The 17378-nt window shown below is 47.2% G+C and overlaps 5 protein-coding genes and 1 non-coding gene across 6 annotated transcripts, besides 1 other annotated feature; 3 read left to right on the plus strand and 3 right to left on the minus strand.

The window, feature by feature from the left end:
* Nucleotides 1-47: 47 nt before the first annotated feature.
* TSTA_092360 (dimethylaniline monooxygenase, putative) lies at nucleotides 48-1811 on the plus strand (the record flags this gene model as incomplete). Its single annotated transcript, XM_002478912.1, has 5 exons — nucleotides 48-90; nucleotides 174-261; nucleotides 332-490; nucleotides 543-849; nucleotides 924-1811. The coding sequence occupies 5 exons, from the start codon at nucleotides 48-50 to the stop codon at nucleotides 1809-1811; spliced, it is 1485 nt and encodes a 494-aa protein (XP_002478957.1).
* Nucleotides 1812-2268: 457 nt separating this feature from the next.
* Nucleotides 2269-4535, minus strand: TSTA_092370 (sister chromatid separation protein (Src1), putative; the record flags this gene model as incomplete). The annotated part of the gene is made up of 2 exons (XM_002478913.1): nucleotides 2269-2872; nucleotides 2998-4535. The coding sequence occupies 2 exons, from the start codon at nucleotides 4533-4535 to the stop codon at nucleotides 2269-2271; spliced, it is 2142 nt and encodes a 713-aa protein (XP_002478958.1).
* Nucleotides 4536-5124: 589 nt separating this feature from the next.
* On the minus strand, nucleotides 5125-6611 carry TSTA_092380 (uncharacterized protein; the record flags this gene model as incomplete). The annotated part of the gene is made up of 6 exons (XM_002478914.1): nucleotides 5125-5509; nucleotides 5567-5582; nucleotides 5637-5676; nucleotides 5737-5865; nucleotides 5929-6420; nucleotides 6546-6611. 6 exons carry the CDS (start codon nucleotides 6609-6611, stop codon nucleotides 5125-5127), a joined length of 1128 nt encoding a protein of 375 aa, XP_002478959.1.
* A 571-nt stretch (nucleotides 6612-7182) lies between these two features.
* TSTA_092390 (zinc binding dehydrogenase, putative) lies at nucleotides 7183-8445 on the plus strand (the record flags this gene model as incomplete). The annotated part of the gene is made up of 4 exons (XM_002478915.1): nucleotides 7183-7407; nucleotides 7434-7552; nucleotides 7624-8171; nucleotides 8237-8445. The coding sequence occupies 4 exons, from the start codon at nucleotides 7183-7185 to the stop codon at nucleotides 8443-8445; spliced, it is 1101 nt and encodes a 366-aa protein (XP_002478960.1).
* An 80-nt stretch (nucleotides 8446-8525) lies between these two features.
* TSTA_092400 lies at nucleotides 8526-8606 on the plus strand. The gene has a single exon. It is a non-coding gene; the product is annotated as a tRNA-Ser (tRNA).
* A 382-nt stretch (nucleotides 8607-8988) lies between these two features.
* Nucleotides 8989-9009: a microsatellite.
* A 465-nt stretch (nucleotides 9010-9474) lies between these two features.
* On the minus strand, nucleotides 9475-16175 carry TSTA_092410 (adenylate cyclase AcyA; the record flags this gene model as incomplete). Its single annotated transcript, XM_002478916.1, has 3 exons — nucleotides 9475-15021; nucleotides 15082-15844; nucleotides 16006-16175. The coding sequence occupies 3 exons, from the start codon at nucleotides 16173-16175 to the stop codon at nucleotides 9475-9477; spliced, it is 6480 nt and encodes a 2159-aa protein (XP_002478961.1).
* Nucleotides 16176-17378: the final 1203 nt, after the last annotated feature.

Here is a 17378-nt window from a genome sequence, read left to right on the forward strand (position 1 = left end):
AGACATCGATGGCACAGACATCAAAGAGAATATTCTTCGTTTAGAGTATGACGATCAAATCGGTAGCCATCATCGGAGCCGGTGCAGCAGGTATGATATGAAACCGACAACTCGGCAGAGGTGCAACTGTGAGATGTAACATACACTAAAAGTACATGGGTGATGGCATATAGGTGCTGCAACAGCATCGGCATTTGCTGCTGAACAATATTTCGAGAGAATTCGCATCTTTGAGCGCAAGGGGAGTGCTGGAGGGACATGGTTCGTTTTTTACCGTGAAAGCTCTTTAGCCTCTTATAAAACAAGAATGCATGCTAATTGGAATGGACAGGATATACGATCCCGATCCAAGTCCGGTAGCAAGACCTCAACCAGGCAAACTACCGCCTGACATTGACCGTCCGTTGAGAATTCCAGAGGACTTGCCGCGTACTACGGAGCCTTCCTCGCAAGAGCGATGGGATAAGACTCCTATATATGATGAATTAACGTGAGTTCTGGGCAAAATATACATTAGTCATATATTAACGATGGTCAATCAGAACAAATGTCCCCGCCATAGCAATGTCCCTTTCCGAAATCCCATTCCCATACGGCCCATTTGTGCCTCATCATGTGCCAAAACAATACATTGAAAATTATATTACACAATTCAAACTAGATAAGTATTTGGAGCTCAATACGACTGTTGAGGATGTCTCTCGTCTCCCGTCAAAAAGCGGAACGAAGGGCCATAATCGATGGAGTTTGACTCTGAGAAGATATGATGCTGTAGAGCATCTGGATCATTGGTGGAAAGAGGAGTTTGATGCGGTTGTGTTTGCGAATGGACATTATAGCGTTCCATATGTATGTTCTCGATAATCGGCGTGAAAGTCAATACAACGCCATGAGCAGGTAAAGAACTGACATGAACTCCCCAGATCCCCACCGTCAAAGGTCTAGAAACTTATATCAAGATCTTCCCCAATCGAGTAGTTCACTCCAAATCCTACCGATCAGCAGAGCACTATCGCAATAAGAAGGTCCTTGTAATCGGAAACTCAGCCTCAGGGCACGACGTAACTGTCGGCATCGTCAAAACCGCTCGATTACCAGTCTATCAATCGCGACGCTCTGCATCGCATTGGGATGGAAATGAGCCTCCGCCCGGTATAGAATGGAAACCTATCGTCAAAGAATATGTCCCTACGGGAGAGATCATCTTTGAGGATGGAAGTGTTCTCCGTGACCTCGATCTAGTGGTTTACTGTACGGGATATAAAGCCTCGTTCCCATTCTGGAATACCAAAGTCAACGGCACAGAGATCTACGACTATAAACATGAATACGTAGTGGGGAATTATCAACACGTCTTCCTGACGGACTTTCCTACTATAGGTATAATCGGTATTCCGCGAACGCTCACATTCCGAAGCTTCAATTACCAAGCCATAGCACTCGCACGAGTCTTCACAGGCCGAAATGAGCGTCCCTTACCATCTCTCGATAAACAACGAGAATGGCATGCCCGACGATGGGAACTTGTTACTAGGCAACATCGTAAGTTTCACGATGTACCCTGGGATGATGGAGAGGCTTTGAACTATTTTCGTGAGTTATATGACCTTGCTGGCTTGCCGAGGATTGAAGGGTTGGGTCAGGTTCCGCCAGTATTGGATAGTGATACGAGATGGGCGATTGAGAATATTAGGAAGTATCCTGTTCCTGGAGATGGTCGGTTAAAGAAGGAGAGTGGTGGTGGTGGTGATGACGAGGAGTGGACTGTTGTTGGAAGAGGGCAGTGGCGAGATAGTCTTCATTTTATATAGTATCAGCCTGGATGATTGAGTGAAATTTGATACAGATACAATCGAAAGAAGCATTGATTGAATATACACCACGACAAAGTCTTCCAAAGTTGGTTCCAAAATATTACTGAATCGGGCAATACGGTTCAAATTAGGGTTAAAGTTGCTTATCAACACGTCTTTTAGGCGCAACGTACTAGCAGACTGATCCCTCCACGTACGTTATACCGTTTCGTATATTTCCAAATAAAGAAATCTTCATTCAGTGAATGTTAGGGTTCTCTACTGACGAACAACGTAAAGCCAATGTGGGATATCAACTGGTGCGAAAGGCAAAAATAAAACACAGCCAAGAACGAATTGCGTAACACAAAAAGTAGAATAAAAAAAAATATACGTCAGGAAACATATGTACAGGATGTAAAATGATGCAAAGAGTAATGAAAGTAATTGTTCATCAGAATGATTGGTGGAAAAATCAATATATTGGGCGCCCTTCATCCCACTTGCGCGATTCTCTAGGGCTTCGCAAAGTGCTCATGTCCTCATTGCCAGCCGGCGAGGTTTCGTCTCCAGGAGATACGGAAAATCTCACCCTTCCACTCTCCCGGCGAACGCTATCCAGATGACTGCCCAAGCTGCTGCCAACCCACTCCCACGCCCGGGCTACATCTCCACTACGGCTTTCGCGGACTGCTGCTCGCACGTTGGCATTGCCCTCGACCACTGCCTGCACACGCTTCCAGAGCCTCTCTCGACGATTGCCCCGCAGTTCAGACCGTAGGACATCATCTCGTAGCTGACCAATGGCAATCCAGGGCTCCGGTGCCTCTCCGCGCCTATGTAGAGCAGCCTGGGTCGAAAGACGGTCGAGTGTCGTCCCCACGAGCTCAGGGACACGGGCAATGTCTGCTCGTCGAGCAATGAACTCAGCTCTTATATACGCTAGGCCGGCGATAGTAAGGACTAGAAGGAGAATAGGGAGTCGATACGCGATGAGAGAGAGTCTGAGGTGGCGGCGGAATGCGCAGATGATGGGAAGTTTGGCGAGTGAGTTACTTGCGAATGCACGGGAGGAAGCTCTGTCAACGCGAGGCGATCACTGTTAGTGTTCAGGCCATTGTCAGAATCCGGATATAATAATACACGATCCATAGTCTGGAATATGTGGGGAAAGGGAAGATATATGGAGAGATCTTCAACTCACCCTTCGCTCGTGGTAATTTCTTCTCTTGAAACTAGTTCACCCATGGCCGATGCCCACAGGTCATCAAACTCGGCGTCGCTCATTTTCACGCGACTTTTTCCGTGACGTTGATGTTCGACAGCTTTCTTCAGATCTACCTCGGAAACGAATGGAGTCTTGGCTCCATCAGCATCTCCGCACTCATATTTGGCTCGCTGGCCACGGAGCTCTTGAACCGCCTTGTTGGCAACGGCAATTATGCGATCAGATTTCGCGTTATCAACTTCGCATTGCGGTGGAATTGGTAACCAGCCGTTGATTGAGAGTGGATGATATTGCCGTACAAAGCCGTTTTCACATTCGATCTTCAAGTTATCGAAACAAAAGGCATGTGGAGGACACGGTTCACACTGAGGTTCTAGCACATTTGCCCATTCAGGCACGTTGGTATCGGCAAGAGACCATCTAGGCTTGCCAACTCCACAGAAGCCAATCTCGAACTTTTCTTGACGCCACCAGGCTCCAAATCCGGATAGAAGCAAAGCAAGTACAAGTGTTGGCAATCTCCAGGAGATCTCGCTCTGGCGATGCCTGGCCACTGATCGAGACTGAGCGTTGGCAGTCTCGAGAGCTAGCTGCTCGTCTGGCGTGAACTCCTCCCCTGCTTCAGATTCAGACTCATCCTCCGACTGTGGTGTTGCTGTTCTAAGTCGTGAGACTGAGAACTCAAAAGTCGACTTTCTAGGTGTAATAGCATCTTCCTCTTGCTTAATCTTAATCGGACGAGTTGAATCACGTTTACCCCGGTGTTCTGCTAACAAAGTACTATCGCCTGAGACACGAGGTGTGCTCTTGCGTTTACGCTCCCGGCTAATTGTGCGAGTCCGTGGAGTTTGCTCATGAGAAGTAGGAGAGCTGCCGCTTTGGAAGGGGTTTTCGTCGCTGAAAACGCTACCCGCTCGGCTATCAGTCTTGACGCTTGGTGTGTGTTCGACATGTCCGTCATATGACGGAAGTGCCTCGCTCCTGCGGGTTTTGCGAGCGGTAGATCGAGGTTGAGGTGTTTCTTGAGTTATAACAGGAGTCGCAAGATTCTCATCCGCAGTATCCGCTTCCGACGCTCGAGTGCTTCTGCTAGGACGGCCTCGGCGCCTTGGGGTAGCTTGTAGTAAAGTACTGTCTTCAGTATCAGCGGTTGACGCTCGCGTGCTCGGTCGTGAGCGTCCGCGTCGACTTCCGACAGTGGACGGCGTCGGCGGCGGGGGCATCGATTCCCTGTCATCAATTTCATCTTCATCCCCGTTTGCTTCGAAATTAGATTGGCTACTCATATCAGTAATTCCAGCGCTTGTACGGCGAACAAGATCTCTATCACGAAGGAGCTTTTTCGCCTTCGGTAAGACCTCTTTCTCAAAGATGCTAATAAGTTGAGCTTTCTTAGCTGAGGATGGATAGGAGATGTCATGTCTGACAAGGATCGCCCGTAAGCGAGGTACGGTTAAGGATGATAGATCAAAATCTGGTGAGAGGTATTCCAAGTCATCCAAGCCTGACGCCATGTTTCCGTTATTGCCAGGTGTCGGCCCGGGTGTTGAGTCTGTTGAACGAAGTCGTATCCAAACAAGCTATTGCAAAATAACGGAGCCTAGTGTCTACTCCGGCTTTTTTGATGATAGACAAAAGTTCAGAAAAGTTTAGCTTGTGAAGCAAATAAGAGGGGTTCGATATGCAGATTGGAAACGGTTTGATCAAATTGGATCAGAAAAAAAACACGAGTTTCTTTTTAGTTGGTATCCCGGGCAACAAGGTCGTGCTGATTGAATCGGCGGGTGGCCGCCCACTTAGTCGCAATTAACGGTTTCTTCTGTCCTAGATCTATGACAAATAAGTTCGCAGGTTTTTATAATCTCTCTCTGAGGATGAAAAACGGACGAAAATGGAGGGAATGATGCAGGAGATGGCGATGGACTGGGATCAGGATGGTTGCAAGGGAACGACGTCAGTAAACAACTGCTGCACGTGATGAGATGTCACGGAGTGCGCTAGGCCACATACGGAACATTGATATAAAAATGATCTCGGCTCTAAATCTATTCTAACGTTGGATTTATAGGTATTTTGGTTTGCATGGAGCAATGATTTCTTGATTCAGCGATAAAAAGTATCCTCCGAGAACTTGGCAGCAGACATAACCAGAGTTCCAACTTCGTCTACGCGAGCTAGCCACCGATCCAACATCAACCCGGTTACAGTCGAGCTGCTGTCTATGTTCGATTCATATTCAATGCCGTTGTTTTGATGCGCTAGCAGATCGCTAAACGTGAGAACTTGATTCGGTTTCCCGTCAAAGTCAGACTGCACCGGACTGCCCATATACTCCTGCTCCCATTCGGTCCCTGTGCGAGAATTCCACATGCCCTTGGTGCTGGGAAGAGCGAGGCTGGATAGATATTCCGCGCATCCGCAAGCTTTATAGTCCAAACCGGCAGAAGCATCGAACAGAGACATGACTATGAATATGATAAACATCGTTCTATACCAGTACGAGCATCAGCATAGCAAAGAAAAAGCCGCAGGGTATCATACATACCGACGTATAGACTCATCTAGAATCCAGCTTTCCCAGCGTGAGATAGGGTTCTCTATTGAAGACGGCATACAATGTCGGGTGTCTAGTTCCCCGACGCGTCTCCCGACTCTCTGCTTACATATTTAGTCTCAAAGCCTGTGAGAGCAAGGAAGAAGGGAAGGTCCCCATACCAACACCGTATGGATTAACGGAATATCAAAATCAATGATATCCTCGTCTTTTTCCAAGACTCTCAGAATAACATAGACGCACATCGCCTGGAGAGCGGCCAACGCGTCCCAGTCATTGTATACGGAAGACTATAGAAAACCCATTTAGACTCGCCTTTGTAAATGCTGCACGATGGAGTTGGATGATCATACTTCTTGTAAGAGTCGTTCCTGCTCGGACCGGATTGCTTTCCAGATGTGCATACTATTATGCTTCGACTTGACCGACCACATAGCCACAATACCGGCGCAGCGGGCTAGCGGCTCAGGAAGAGATGTATTGTCTGCGCAGTCGTAACTCAGGTGATATGAATGCACGAATGGTGGCATGCCATTTCTGCTAGCTGAGAGCATCATACGTGGATAACTTCTCAGGTTGACAAGGACATACTTTCGATTGAGCGATAGCTCTTGGGGGTATGCTTCTTTAGGCCAAAACAATCGAGGCGACCGCAAAGCGGGTTGATAGATATTTAGAATCCCGGTCAACCTTTGATCAAGATCATCCGTGAATAATGATCTAGTTGTCCCAAAGTCAAATTCTTCTGTATAATGAGGGTAGCATAGAAGTGAATCATCAATGAACAACTCTGGGCACGAGGTCGAAGAGGAAGATGGTGTGAGTGCTGGGAGATTAGCAGGCGCCTGTGACTGGTATTGTGGCTGATTGTGACTGGTCATTGGAGTCTGATATCGGCAAGAAATATTCTTGTCCAAGCATCTTGAGCACGCAGGAAATCCAGTGTCGCAATGCGTTTTAGCCTTAGAACAGTCAAGGCAGGCCTTCCTTCTAGATCTTGGAGGATTCCGGGACTTCCTTCGGCAGTAACTGACATGTCGAATACATGATCTGTCTAGTACAGTTTACTCAGCAAAGTCACTGTCTCGTTAGAAGTAATGACAAAGAATAGACCTACGGTTGTCAAAGCTCTTGTGACAGATACTGCATTTGAAATCCGTTGTCATCTCGCCTGTACGTGATTCAAGTTGACGTTCAGGCATGATTGTTACGGCACGCAATACCGTGCGTTATAAGATCCCGACAAGATGTCCTGGTGCTTAAAATTTTCGTTTCTCAACTAATCGACTCATGAGTTTCAGTTGGAACCTTCGAGAGAGGTTGCGTGAGGTTCTGATGCCTGAGAGACTAGTTCACGGAGCTCCGTGAAACTCCCTCCCTCTAATTGGTCCGGCTTTTCCCTAAGCCATAACCCTATCTGGATATTACACTTGGCTTATTAGTTTCTACGAACCTAAACACTGATTTTACGGTATCCCGTAGATTATGAGAGGGAACATACATATATATAGATCATCAGGGATATGATATTCCACGAATTTGACCAGAGTCTTCCCCATCACTTCTTACTACCTTGTTGAAATCCATCAATCTTCAACACACTCATCATGGCACCAATCCTGGATAATGAAGCTGCATGGCTTGAGTCCCTTGGACATCCTCTAAAAGTTGGCCCTGGACCACAACCGGACCCTGCAGATGATGAAGTTGTGATCATAGTTGCATACGCCGCCGTTAATCCACTTGACTGGAAGGCGAGTGCCCTAGTTTTTTCACCATCTGCTTTCCTTCTCACCCACCTTATCCCGCCTTCTCCGGGCTTGATCGGTTCTGTAATAACATGCAAAAATGTGTATAGCTACAAGACGGTGCGCATCCTGTTGACACGCCTCATATTCTGGGTGCCGACGTTTCCGGAACGGTGGTTCAACTCGGACGCAAAGTAACTCGATTCCAAATAGGGCAGAGAGTGATTGGGTATGAACTCCGTTTCTATATCAATGGATGAGCGAGACTGCTAATCTTCGCTTTCCGTTCAATCTTTCCAGTTTTTGCGACGGTCTAATCATAAACAATAAAGCAAAGACCGGATACCAACGATACAGTACATTGTCCGAAATCATGATAACGGCCATACCGGACTCCTTACCTCTAGCAAATGCTGTCGTGTTGCCTCTGTCAATATCCACAGCAGCCATGGGTCTCTTCGTTAAATTAGGACTTCCACTTCCATCATTCAACCCAGAACCTACTGGGAAATCCATCCTGATCTGGGGTGGGAGCTCATCAATGGGCTGTACGGCTATCCAATTCGCCGTCGCTGCCGGTTACGAGGTCATCACAACCGCGAGCCCTGCCAATTTCGACCTTGTTAAGAGTCTTGGTGCCGCCCACGTCTTCAACCATAAAGATTCCGACATTGTCGAGAAGGTTGCAAAAGTCCTGACCCCCCGCGTCTCGAATGCCTTTGACTGCATTGCCAGTGCAGAAACACAGAAAGTGACCAGTGAAATCCTCAGCAAAATCGGAGGAGGGAAACTCGCTCTTCTGAACCCGCTAGAATGTCCATTCCCGGATAATGTCGAGCCGATTTCTGGTATGTTCCGACTTCAACCCATTTTTTATGTGCGATGTATACAGTGGCTAAAATATATGACTTAGTCTTTGCCTACGAGCCCGGTCTGATGGACTCATATATAGGTGAATTCATATGGCAGACATATGTTCCTGAAGGGTTGGCAAATGGCAAGCTTAAAGCGAAGCCAGAACCAATGGTCATTGAAGGGGGACTCGCAAAAGTTCAAGAGGGAATTGACTTACTCAGAAAGGGGGTGTCGGGCAAAAAGATTGTCATTGAGATTCAGAAATGAAGAAGATATGGATGGCTTCAAGTACCGGCGTCGAGCATTACCAGTATTAGCCGAAAATTTTTTGCAATTTATGACCCTAAGGCAGCGTGACTGAGTGGTTAAAGTGATTGACTAGAAATCAATTGGGTTCGCCCGCGCATGTTCGAATCATGCCGCTGTCGGTTTTTGTGCTTTCTTGTGCGCAAAATCCTCTTCTTGTGGGTGTCATTTTACTTTTTTTTTATGGGATGCGTGAGAAAATGTTACGCTAAGTTATCCACTAGTAAACTCCACTCCTGAGGTGGGTACTGGTAAGGTATTGATTGTTGCGTTCCCGGCCATGTTTAAATACATAACACCAGTTGACGTTTTGTTACCCAGCAGTTTCGAGAAATGGTGTTGAATTATAAGTCCAAAAGTGTGACTCCCAAAGTCCATGAAAGGCAGGGCCATCTAGGTATATCACCTTGGCTTTATCAACTTTCGCGTAGATAGACAGATGATTATGCAGTTCTGAAGATTCCACAATCATTATTTAAATGAAATCTTAATAGAGTAATATAGATAATAATAATAATAATAATAGGTACAAGTCATAAACTGCCATCCGATGCAACTCGCCCAAAGAACCGATATACCTCAAATGGCTAAAAAGCTGTTATCAAACAAAGATTTCACTCTCTCAGTATCGAGAGAACCAGACAACCGACCCCTTGAAATGTCCATATATGTAAGCCGTAAATTGTCATAATCGCAAAAGCGACTCTATGTATAACATGAGCGTAATAACATCTCTCGATGAAAAAGCAAGAGATAGAGGAAGAAAGTCCCGCCAAACCAAATAGATAACCAATCTATTGAGCAAAGCTGACTCGGCCACCCAATGAAAGCCAAAAAGGTATGCGTGTCGAAAGTAACAGTCCGGACTCCGCCCCAATGAAGGTAGAAAGAAAGTTATAAAATTAACACAAATGTGTATATATATGTAGTGTGAGGGTCGTATAGTTGAGTCGGCACCATATTACAGCACCATAGAAAAATTCATTAACATCAGCGGTCGGGTGAGGGAGGTGATAATAGGAGACGTATGTGCGACGAAGAGTTCGAATTGACTCTACTGCTGTCAGAACTGGGTGATTTCAGATCGCGGCCTACGATAGCTGCCGGGTCAGGAGCGCCAGTTGCAGCTGTATTGAGATAGTCCTTGAGGGCTTGGAATTCTGCAAGTTGGCTTTGGAGCTGCGAGATAACTTCCGCCATGGTCATCGCGTGGTCACGTAACGAACCTCCCTGTTTGAATGGATGCATCATGTGACGGATGGCAAGAGTATTGATGCAATTCTCAATTCGAGTGACTTGCGATTCAACGATGCTCAGGATTGTGGCATCTGCTAGTTCACCACCTGCTCTTTGAATTGCCCCCATCAACTGGCGATTGGGCAGGGTGGTCTCACTCGTCTCAGGTGCCTCTAGAGAGCTACAGAGGCGCTCTAGACGGAGAGTAATTTCCCAGAGTTGCCAAATCTCATCCGTACGAATATCCAGTTGAGAGCCTTTCTTGATAGTTGCAGGCGCCAAATCTTCATCTGGGGAAACACCTTCCTGGGCTGCAAGTCTTCCTGAAAGAGAGTGTGGCAGAATGAGATAGACCGATTCCGGGTTCTCGAGACCTTTCAGTTTCTTCTCGCCCTGATCTTTGACAATGAATCCTTGACTGTTGAGTTGTTGTAGTTCTCTACGGATGTTTTGTAGAGGATCTCCGTAGTCGCTTTCCGAGCTTACAGAGAGCGACCGCTCGCTTTCTGCATAGACTTCACTAGTTCGTTGAAGCTCGCTCATGAAATCAGAGGACACAAAGATTTGTCCTCCATCGGCAACAGCTGAGATACGGGACGCTCGGTTGACCATAGGGCCGAAGTAGTCCATACGATTCGTTACCGGATCTTTCTCACAAACTGGTTCGCCCCAGTGAGTGCCCATTCTGACTGAAAGGCCTCTGAATATGAGATTTCCATCTTTATCGTACCGTTCTTTGCACTGCGGTTGTTCCAATATCTCTTTAGGCCACTCGGCTTCTAGTAATTGGGTCTGACAATTGAAACACCAAAGGAGGGCAGCACTAGTTGTTGAAAATGCTACCATAAACGCATCCCCTTCAGTCTTGACTTCATAACCGCCGACTATACCCAGTTGCCGACGCAAGATATCATTGTGGATTTGGATGGCAGACCTCATAGCCTCCGGGCAAGTCTCCCAAAGAGAGGTGGACTTTTTGATATCCGTGAAAATGATAGCCAGATCTCCAACGGGTGCATCGACAAAGTTGAAGCGGGCGAGTCTGGAGTCACCAACAGCATCTCGAGCCCTCCGGGCACGCTTGGGTGGAAGAACCTCTTCGGGGAACGACGATGGACCAACAGAAAGACTAGCGTTTCGAAGCTTTCTGTACCTCTCACGTTTCTTCAGTTCGCTCACCCCAACAATCATCACCATTAGCTTGTTGGATGCTCCGAATGCGATTGCAAGATCACGGATTTTCTGACTTGCGATCATAAGGTCTCTACGTTCAGCGCGTGCGACGTCAACAACTAGATCGAAAGTAATATAATCCCAGACCTCCCGAGATGCCATAATGATCATCTCATCTTGCTCGGTCAATGTAAAGTGAGCAGTGTGCGGCGCTGCGACCACAGAAGGAATCAGAGGAAAGTAACCGAACGCTCGGGAGACAGGAAGCACGTCGTTAAGCTTCCCATTGCGCGAAACAAAGCCACCAGCCTCTCGTATACGATTTCGTTCGCCAGTTTCAGCTGGATCATGGTTGAAAGTAAGGGGTCTGATTGTTCCATCTGACTTGACTAGGACCGCTTGCGCATCACCCACGTTTGCAACATACAAGTCCATGTTTCTCAAGTAGAGTACCGTGGCAACTCCTCCTGAGTGAATATCGTCCTTACTGAGCAATTTCGCAGCAGTAGAACCACGAGTAAATTGACGGACTTCCTTGTCATCTATAGACTTATATGCTGCCCCCGCCATATCCTTGTTCAATGTAAGGAAAGTCCTTCTCAGTGCGTCTAGCGGAGTGTCCGTATCAGGCGACAGCTTTTTCAGCTCATCGACAAAGCAGTGCGTGAAGTTTTCGTGAAGAAATTTCGCAATCTTGGAACCACCAATGGACTGGGACTGGCCGTCAAACATGCCAACCAACGTGTCCATGTTATCAGAACGCAGACGAGGAACCATCATATCAATGATAGATAAATGCTCGTCTTTTCCAAGGAAATCAGCCATTCCGTATGCCAATGATCCTGCAAGCGACGCCGAAGTACGGACACGTCGATCCTCCGTTTCCTCGGGAACCGTTTTAATTGTCAAGGTCACGTCCATTAGACCCAAGATACGCAGGTGCGTCAGTGAGTTAAATCCGGTCAAATCGGTTCCATTGACAGAGTTTGACCCCAAAGAAGCAATGTTCGGTTTGATCTCTAGCCGTTTGTTCCCGGAAAAGTTGAGGTATTTGAGATTACGGTTCCAATTCCAATTCCAATCGTAAGGCCAGTTGGAGACATTATACTTGAGCAGATTGCTGCCCACGTCCAGTATAGCCAATTTGCTGACCTTACAGAGCTCCGCTGGCAAGACCTGGAACCGATTCCCATTCAAATGAATAGTCTTGAGATTGCTCGTTTCCTCCAAGTCATCAGAAGGTAATGATGCGAGTTCATTGCCAGAAAGAAAGATATCGGTCAGATTTTGCCACCTCTTGAGATAACCTTGAGGTACCTCAGTCAAAGCATTGTATGAGAGATTGAGGACACGTAATTCAGGGAGGAAGGCCAACTCTCTGAAAACATCATCTTCCAGGCGATTATCTGCTAGGTACAGATTTCGAAGGGATCCAGAGAACGTTGTGGCAAGTCTTTGTGCAAAGTTTGAATCTTTTCTAGTGGAACCAGATCCATCTGTGTACGCTCGTGATGCCGTCGAAGCTTTGCGGCTACCAGGAACATAATTCGACTGTAACGAGTTGTTGCGACCGATACTAGGCGAGCCCCCGGCAAGACTCAATAGACCCCCTGAATTCTGACTTGGACGCCGTGATTGAACTTCATCAAGAGAAGCCATATTCTCGTAGCTTGGAGAATTAGACAAGCCAGGTGTTGTCGCTTGTGAAGGCGATATATACTCCCCGGGTGGTACTGGGGGTTGGCCGGTGTGCTTTGGAAACCCATCAAGTATATTTGAAGAAACATTCAAGTGTTCGAGCTTCAAACAAAACCAGATCTCAGACGGTAGCCGTTCCAAATTACATTCTCTCAGATTCAAATGTTTGAGTTCTGACAGACAACCGATTGTCGGTGGCAATGATTTCAAAGGATTTTTGATGATGCTGAAATGCTCGAGACGGCGCAACTTGCCAATATAAGTCGAAAGTGACGAAAAGAAATTCTTGTCTAGAATCAGCTTTGTGAGGTTGGGAAGATTCTCAAAAGTCGAATCTTTCAGTTGCACTAATTTCCCTGAGGCGATATTCAAAGAAGTAAGCGTCTGTATAGGAGCATCCAACTCAAACTGCGTAATTGGACAATGGTCAAGTACCAGTGTTCGTAGTTTGGGAAAACTGCCCCTAAATCTCGTCACGGCATTGTGTCCCAGCAACAACTGCTCCAGTCGAGGCAATTGCATAATGCTGTCAACATTTTCAATGTCATTAAACCGAGCATCTATTTCTTTTATGCTTTTTAGACCTTGAAACGACTTATCAAGAGGCCCGGACAACTTGTTATTCGTCACCCATAGGCGCTCCAGCTGTGTGAGGCGGCCTATGTGTGGTAGTTCACGAATGCTGTTGAAGCTAATATCAAGATCGACCAAGTTTGGAAGATCGCAGAGAAAGTCCGGGAAAATCTTGAAGTTGTTTGAAGAGAGTGTCAGACTTCGCAATGAAGAGTAATCCCTGAAATAGTTTGGCAAAGATGACAATTTGTTATTCGCCAATTTGATACTGACAAGACCATGTAGCTCAGATAGATCGGTATGGTCCAGCGTGTCAAGCCTGTTATTAGAGGCATCGAGGTATGTAAGTCGAGTAGCCAGTCGGAAACTGGCTGGTAGGCGCCAGGCTTCATTGCTCATGAATTTGATTTCACGTAAGTTGATACAGCTCGTTATGAAGTCTGACGGCACGTCCATGTCTAGGTTGCGTGATAGGTTCAAAGAAATGATCTCAGGCGCTCTCTTGTAGAGACTTATTGGTATCGTAGCAAGACTGCGTCCTTGAAGATCAACGTGACTGAACTTCTGACTCTTGTTGAATCCAGGGTCAGCATCCAAAGTGACATAGCTGTTAAGTTTGGTGGGCAGGAATATAAATCGACATATATAACTATGATCTTCACGGCCGACATCCTCAATTCTATCCTTCGGCAGGTAGCCCACTTGTTCAAGGAGCCTCTTTTGTAGTAGAATAGGACGTTCCCCATGTTCAAGTTGCCTTGACAGATCGTTCTTGCGCATGACAATTTCATAGTTTTTCAAGTCATCCTGAAGAAAAGACTTCTTCCCAAGCAATTCCAGAATATCTGAGACTGTTGCATGCAGAGGAGCTGACAGTGTTGCAAACGTTGAGTCAATGCGAAAGACACGAATGAAATAACTAGAACTGTCATGTATGGCGGCAGCTTCGAGCTCGTCATCTATCTCGGGAAGACCACGCACAACATCGTCGCCTCGCTCTATAACTCGCCAACTATCAGGAGCATTCCAATCGCCAACCTGATTTTCTTGCGGCGGTCGGTCCTCCCCCAGAGTACCGTCGAAGATCGCTGGTTGGTTGTTAGGCGAAAGTGGTCTGGGTCCGCTGACTATGCCTTCCATATTATCAAGATTAGTGTCAAGTGGAAAATAATTCTCCTCTCGCCGTGTTGGCGACTTGTTTGCAGTGTGTTTTCGGACTTTCTTGACCCCGTGAGAACGAATGCCTAGGCCTCTCCCATCTTTCTTGCGGTCATACTCGAGGCTTTCACCATGTCTTCCCACGCCATCATCAAGGCTACCCTGGCGATGCCGATAAGGCGAGGTGTCGCGTTTGGGCCCCTTGGCAGCACTTCGTATGGCATCATGCAAGTTTTTTTCTGAACCTGGTAGGCTTTTCAAATTAGAAGACTTGCTGCCCCCAAGTATCCAATGCCTAATAAAACCACGCTTAGGACCTGGAGAGTCATGGCCCGAGCCAGTATCTCTCTGAACTATGGAGCTTTGAGCACTAGGGGTGGGACTTGTAGGACGTCCGGCCAAAGTACTCGTTGAACTCATTGCGGTAGATGCCAATAAACCCCCGGCGTCTCGAATATGGGAGCCTGCATCGGCATCTTGAGGGTTGGCAGAACCAGTCGACCGAAAGGTAGACTCGTAAGACCCAGCAGATGTGGGTTTTCCTTCCTTGCTTCGAGAATGGCGTCGTCCCGGAAAAGGAAGTTTATGTGAGGATTTGTGGTCGGAATTGATAGACGCGGCTTTGCCATTGGTAAAACGTTGACTGTCAGGGCCAGTGGGCTCCTTCCGTATGGGTGCCTCACCATAGTGGGGGATATCCTGTACGAAGTGATATTAGAGTGAATTGGGCTTGAGGAGTATTGAGGGGCAAGTACTTACGTTGTATTGTTGGAAAATCCACGGGGTGACTTCACTAGAGGGTGCTGGTGTCAGTGGTCTTGAGGGCCGTGGTGATATGGTTCGAGCTTTAGAGCTCTCCGATAAAGGTTTTGACGCCGTTGAATCATTTCGATGTCGTGACACGGGAGTCTCACGGTTTCGAGTATTAGGTTCGGAATGTTCACGCCTACTGCTCTCCGCAGAAGCATTTTCGTCTCCGGTGCCGTTCCCAAAGAACCCATGAAGCCGCTTACGGAAATGTCCGTTCTGGCTCGACTTGGAGTTACTGCTTGTTGCACTTGCAGCAGACTCTCGTCTAAATTCCTTGTAACCGAAATCGTGGACATCGGAATCTGAGGTGGCCTCACTACCGGGACGGAACGAGGGAGTAATCGGCGAGACCTCGTGCTCGGACGCATCTTGAAGGAAAGTGCCAGAGTTACGGTGGAAAGGTTCGGTTTTGTCTTGCGGTACTGGTGACGCTGGTGACGCTGGTGCCGCCCATGATGCGCGAAAAGGGTCGTGGGCTATCGGATTGAGGGTGATTTGATAAGATCCGGACGCAGGAGGAGGTGGTGGCGGTGGCGCCGAGTTTAGAGAGAAGTAATCATCAGCACCTAAGATTGCCAATGCTTTGCGATGATTTGGCACACCAGGGCCGGGCCTGCGTAGATCAGTCGGGGATATGGAGGGGGAGTGAGAAAACATCGATGTATATAGCTCGGGAGGTGTGGGTGCATCACCTTGTCGGCCAGAGGGGTACCTAGAATCAAAATATTAGAAACTATACGTTTCGCAAACGGCAAGTGAAGAATGAGCCCAAAGAGTAGTTGACCGGAGTCGAAATATCCAATGGGGACCAATCCGGTGTAAAACATATGGCATGGAGCCAACTGCTAGAATCTCAGTTCAGAGCGAGCATACCTTTTCAGACCTGACTGCGACGGTGTCTGGCGGCCATTACCATTCCCATTTCGCAACCCGTTCGCAGCAGTGTCATCTCTCACTGTTGACTGCGAACGATAGCTGCTAGTGGAGCTTTCCGAGCCATGTCGTTCGTTCAGGGACATGAGGTCCCCGTTTCGCCTGGCCATGAAGCGGGGTTGTTGACAAGTCTCTCACAATTGCAGTAGAAGGAAAGTGTAAACGCGCAACAAAAGCCTCTCTCCAACCCTAGCTCATTTGATACTGCACGGGTAGCTCGAAAAGTCACGAGTTTGATCGCCGACCATGGACCGAAGAATAGGAGCGGAATTGCGGTTGCGGTGACGTCTGCAGCTCAGCTGGAGAAGTAGCAGTGTGGAATTGAGATTGAGCAAGTCGCGTAGTAGATGCTCAATGCGGCGATATATCAAAGGGAGAGAATGCGTAGGCGATGCGACGTCAAAGATACAAGATGGATTTTGTATATTCACGATTAGCGCAACAATGCGACGGCATCGCTACATGACTCGACCGAGTTGCAGCAGGTAGAGCATGGAGAGGTAGTATATATAAAGACCCTGTTTGGTAATGCTTAAAAGTTGTCGTGAGTAATCGAAGATATATTTTAGTGATAAAACAAATGACTCAAACCACGAGTCGAGTCATGGAGAAGATGGCCGGGGTTGTAGGTTGAAGGTTGAAGGTTACAGAGAGGTAAGTTCAATCGTTTAGTTCAGTTTTGGCGGGAGCGAACGGTCAATCTGGACTGGCGGTCTTGGCACTCGAACCGGGGTCGACGAGAGCCTAAAAGGGTTAGCCCTCAACGAGCACGAATTCCGTTGTCGAGATCTTTTCACCTTCGTACACCTACGAATCTGACCTGGATGCATTGCTCGGCGGCTTATTCGTTTAAATGATGTGACTACTATACGTAGCAGACGTTGGATCTGCCCCTGGACACTCTGGTCAATGCGTCATAAAGTGCATAGAGTAAGTACATGGAGTCACTAGTAACTACTGGGAACACGACGCTGAATGTTCAGCTTCATACAAAATCATCAGAACTATGAGGCCATGAAGCAGGTCATATTTTTTTTCACACTCATCGAAGCGCTCACTCATCATAGCCTTTCATCCCGTCTTGCAGTCTGGATAATCTGCCCAGTTTTCAGGCCGCCCGCTTTGTCTCAAAGACGTGTATTAATATCTTTGTATGGCCCGACTCATACAGAAATTTGTCATAAATGCTTATGCGGTGACATCATGTATAATTGTAACGTATGAGTGTTCTCGACGTTTCTGCAGCGTGACATTAGAGACTCCTAACACTTATAGACTCAGTATATAAAGACTACTGACGGAGTACTCCGTGG

Source organism: Talaromyces stipitatus, genomic scaffold (genome assembly GCF_000003125.1).
Source record: "Talaromyces stipitatus ATCC 10500 scf_1105507295527 genomic scaffold, whole genome shotgun sequence".
NCBI classification, from domain to species: domain Eukaryota; kingdom Fungi; phylum Ascomycota; class Eurotiomycetes; order Eurotiales; family Trichocomaceae; genus Talaromyces; species Talaromyces stipitatus.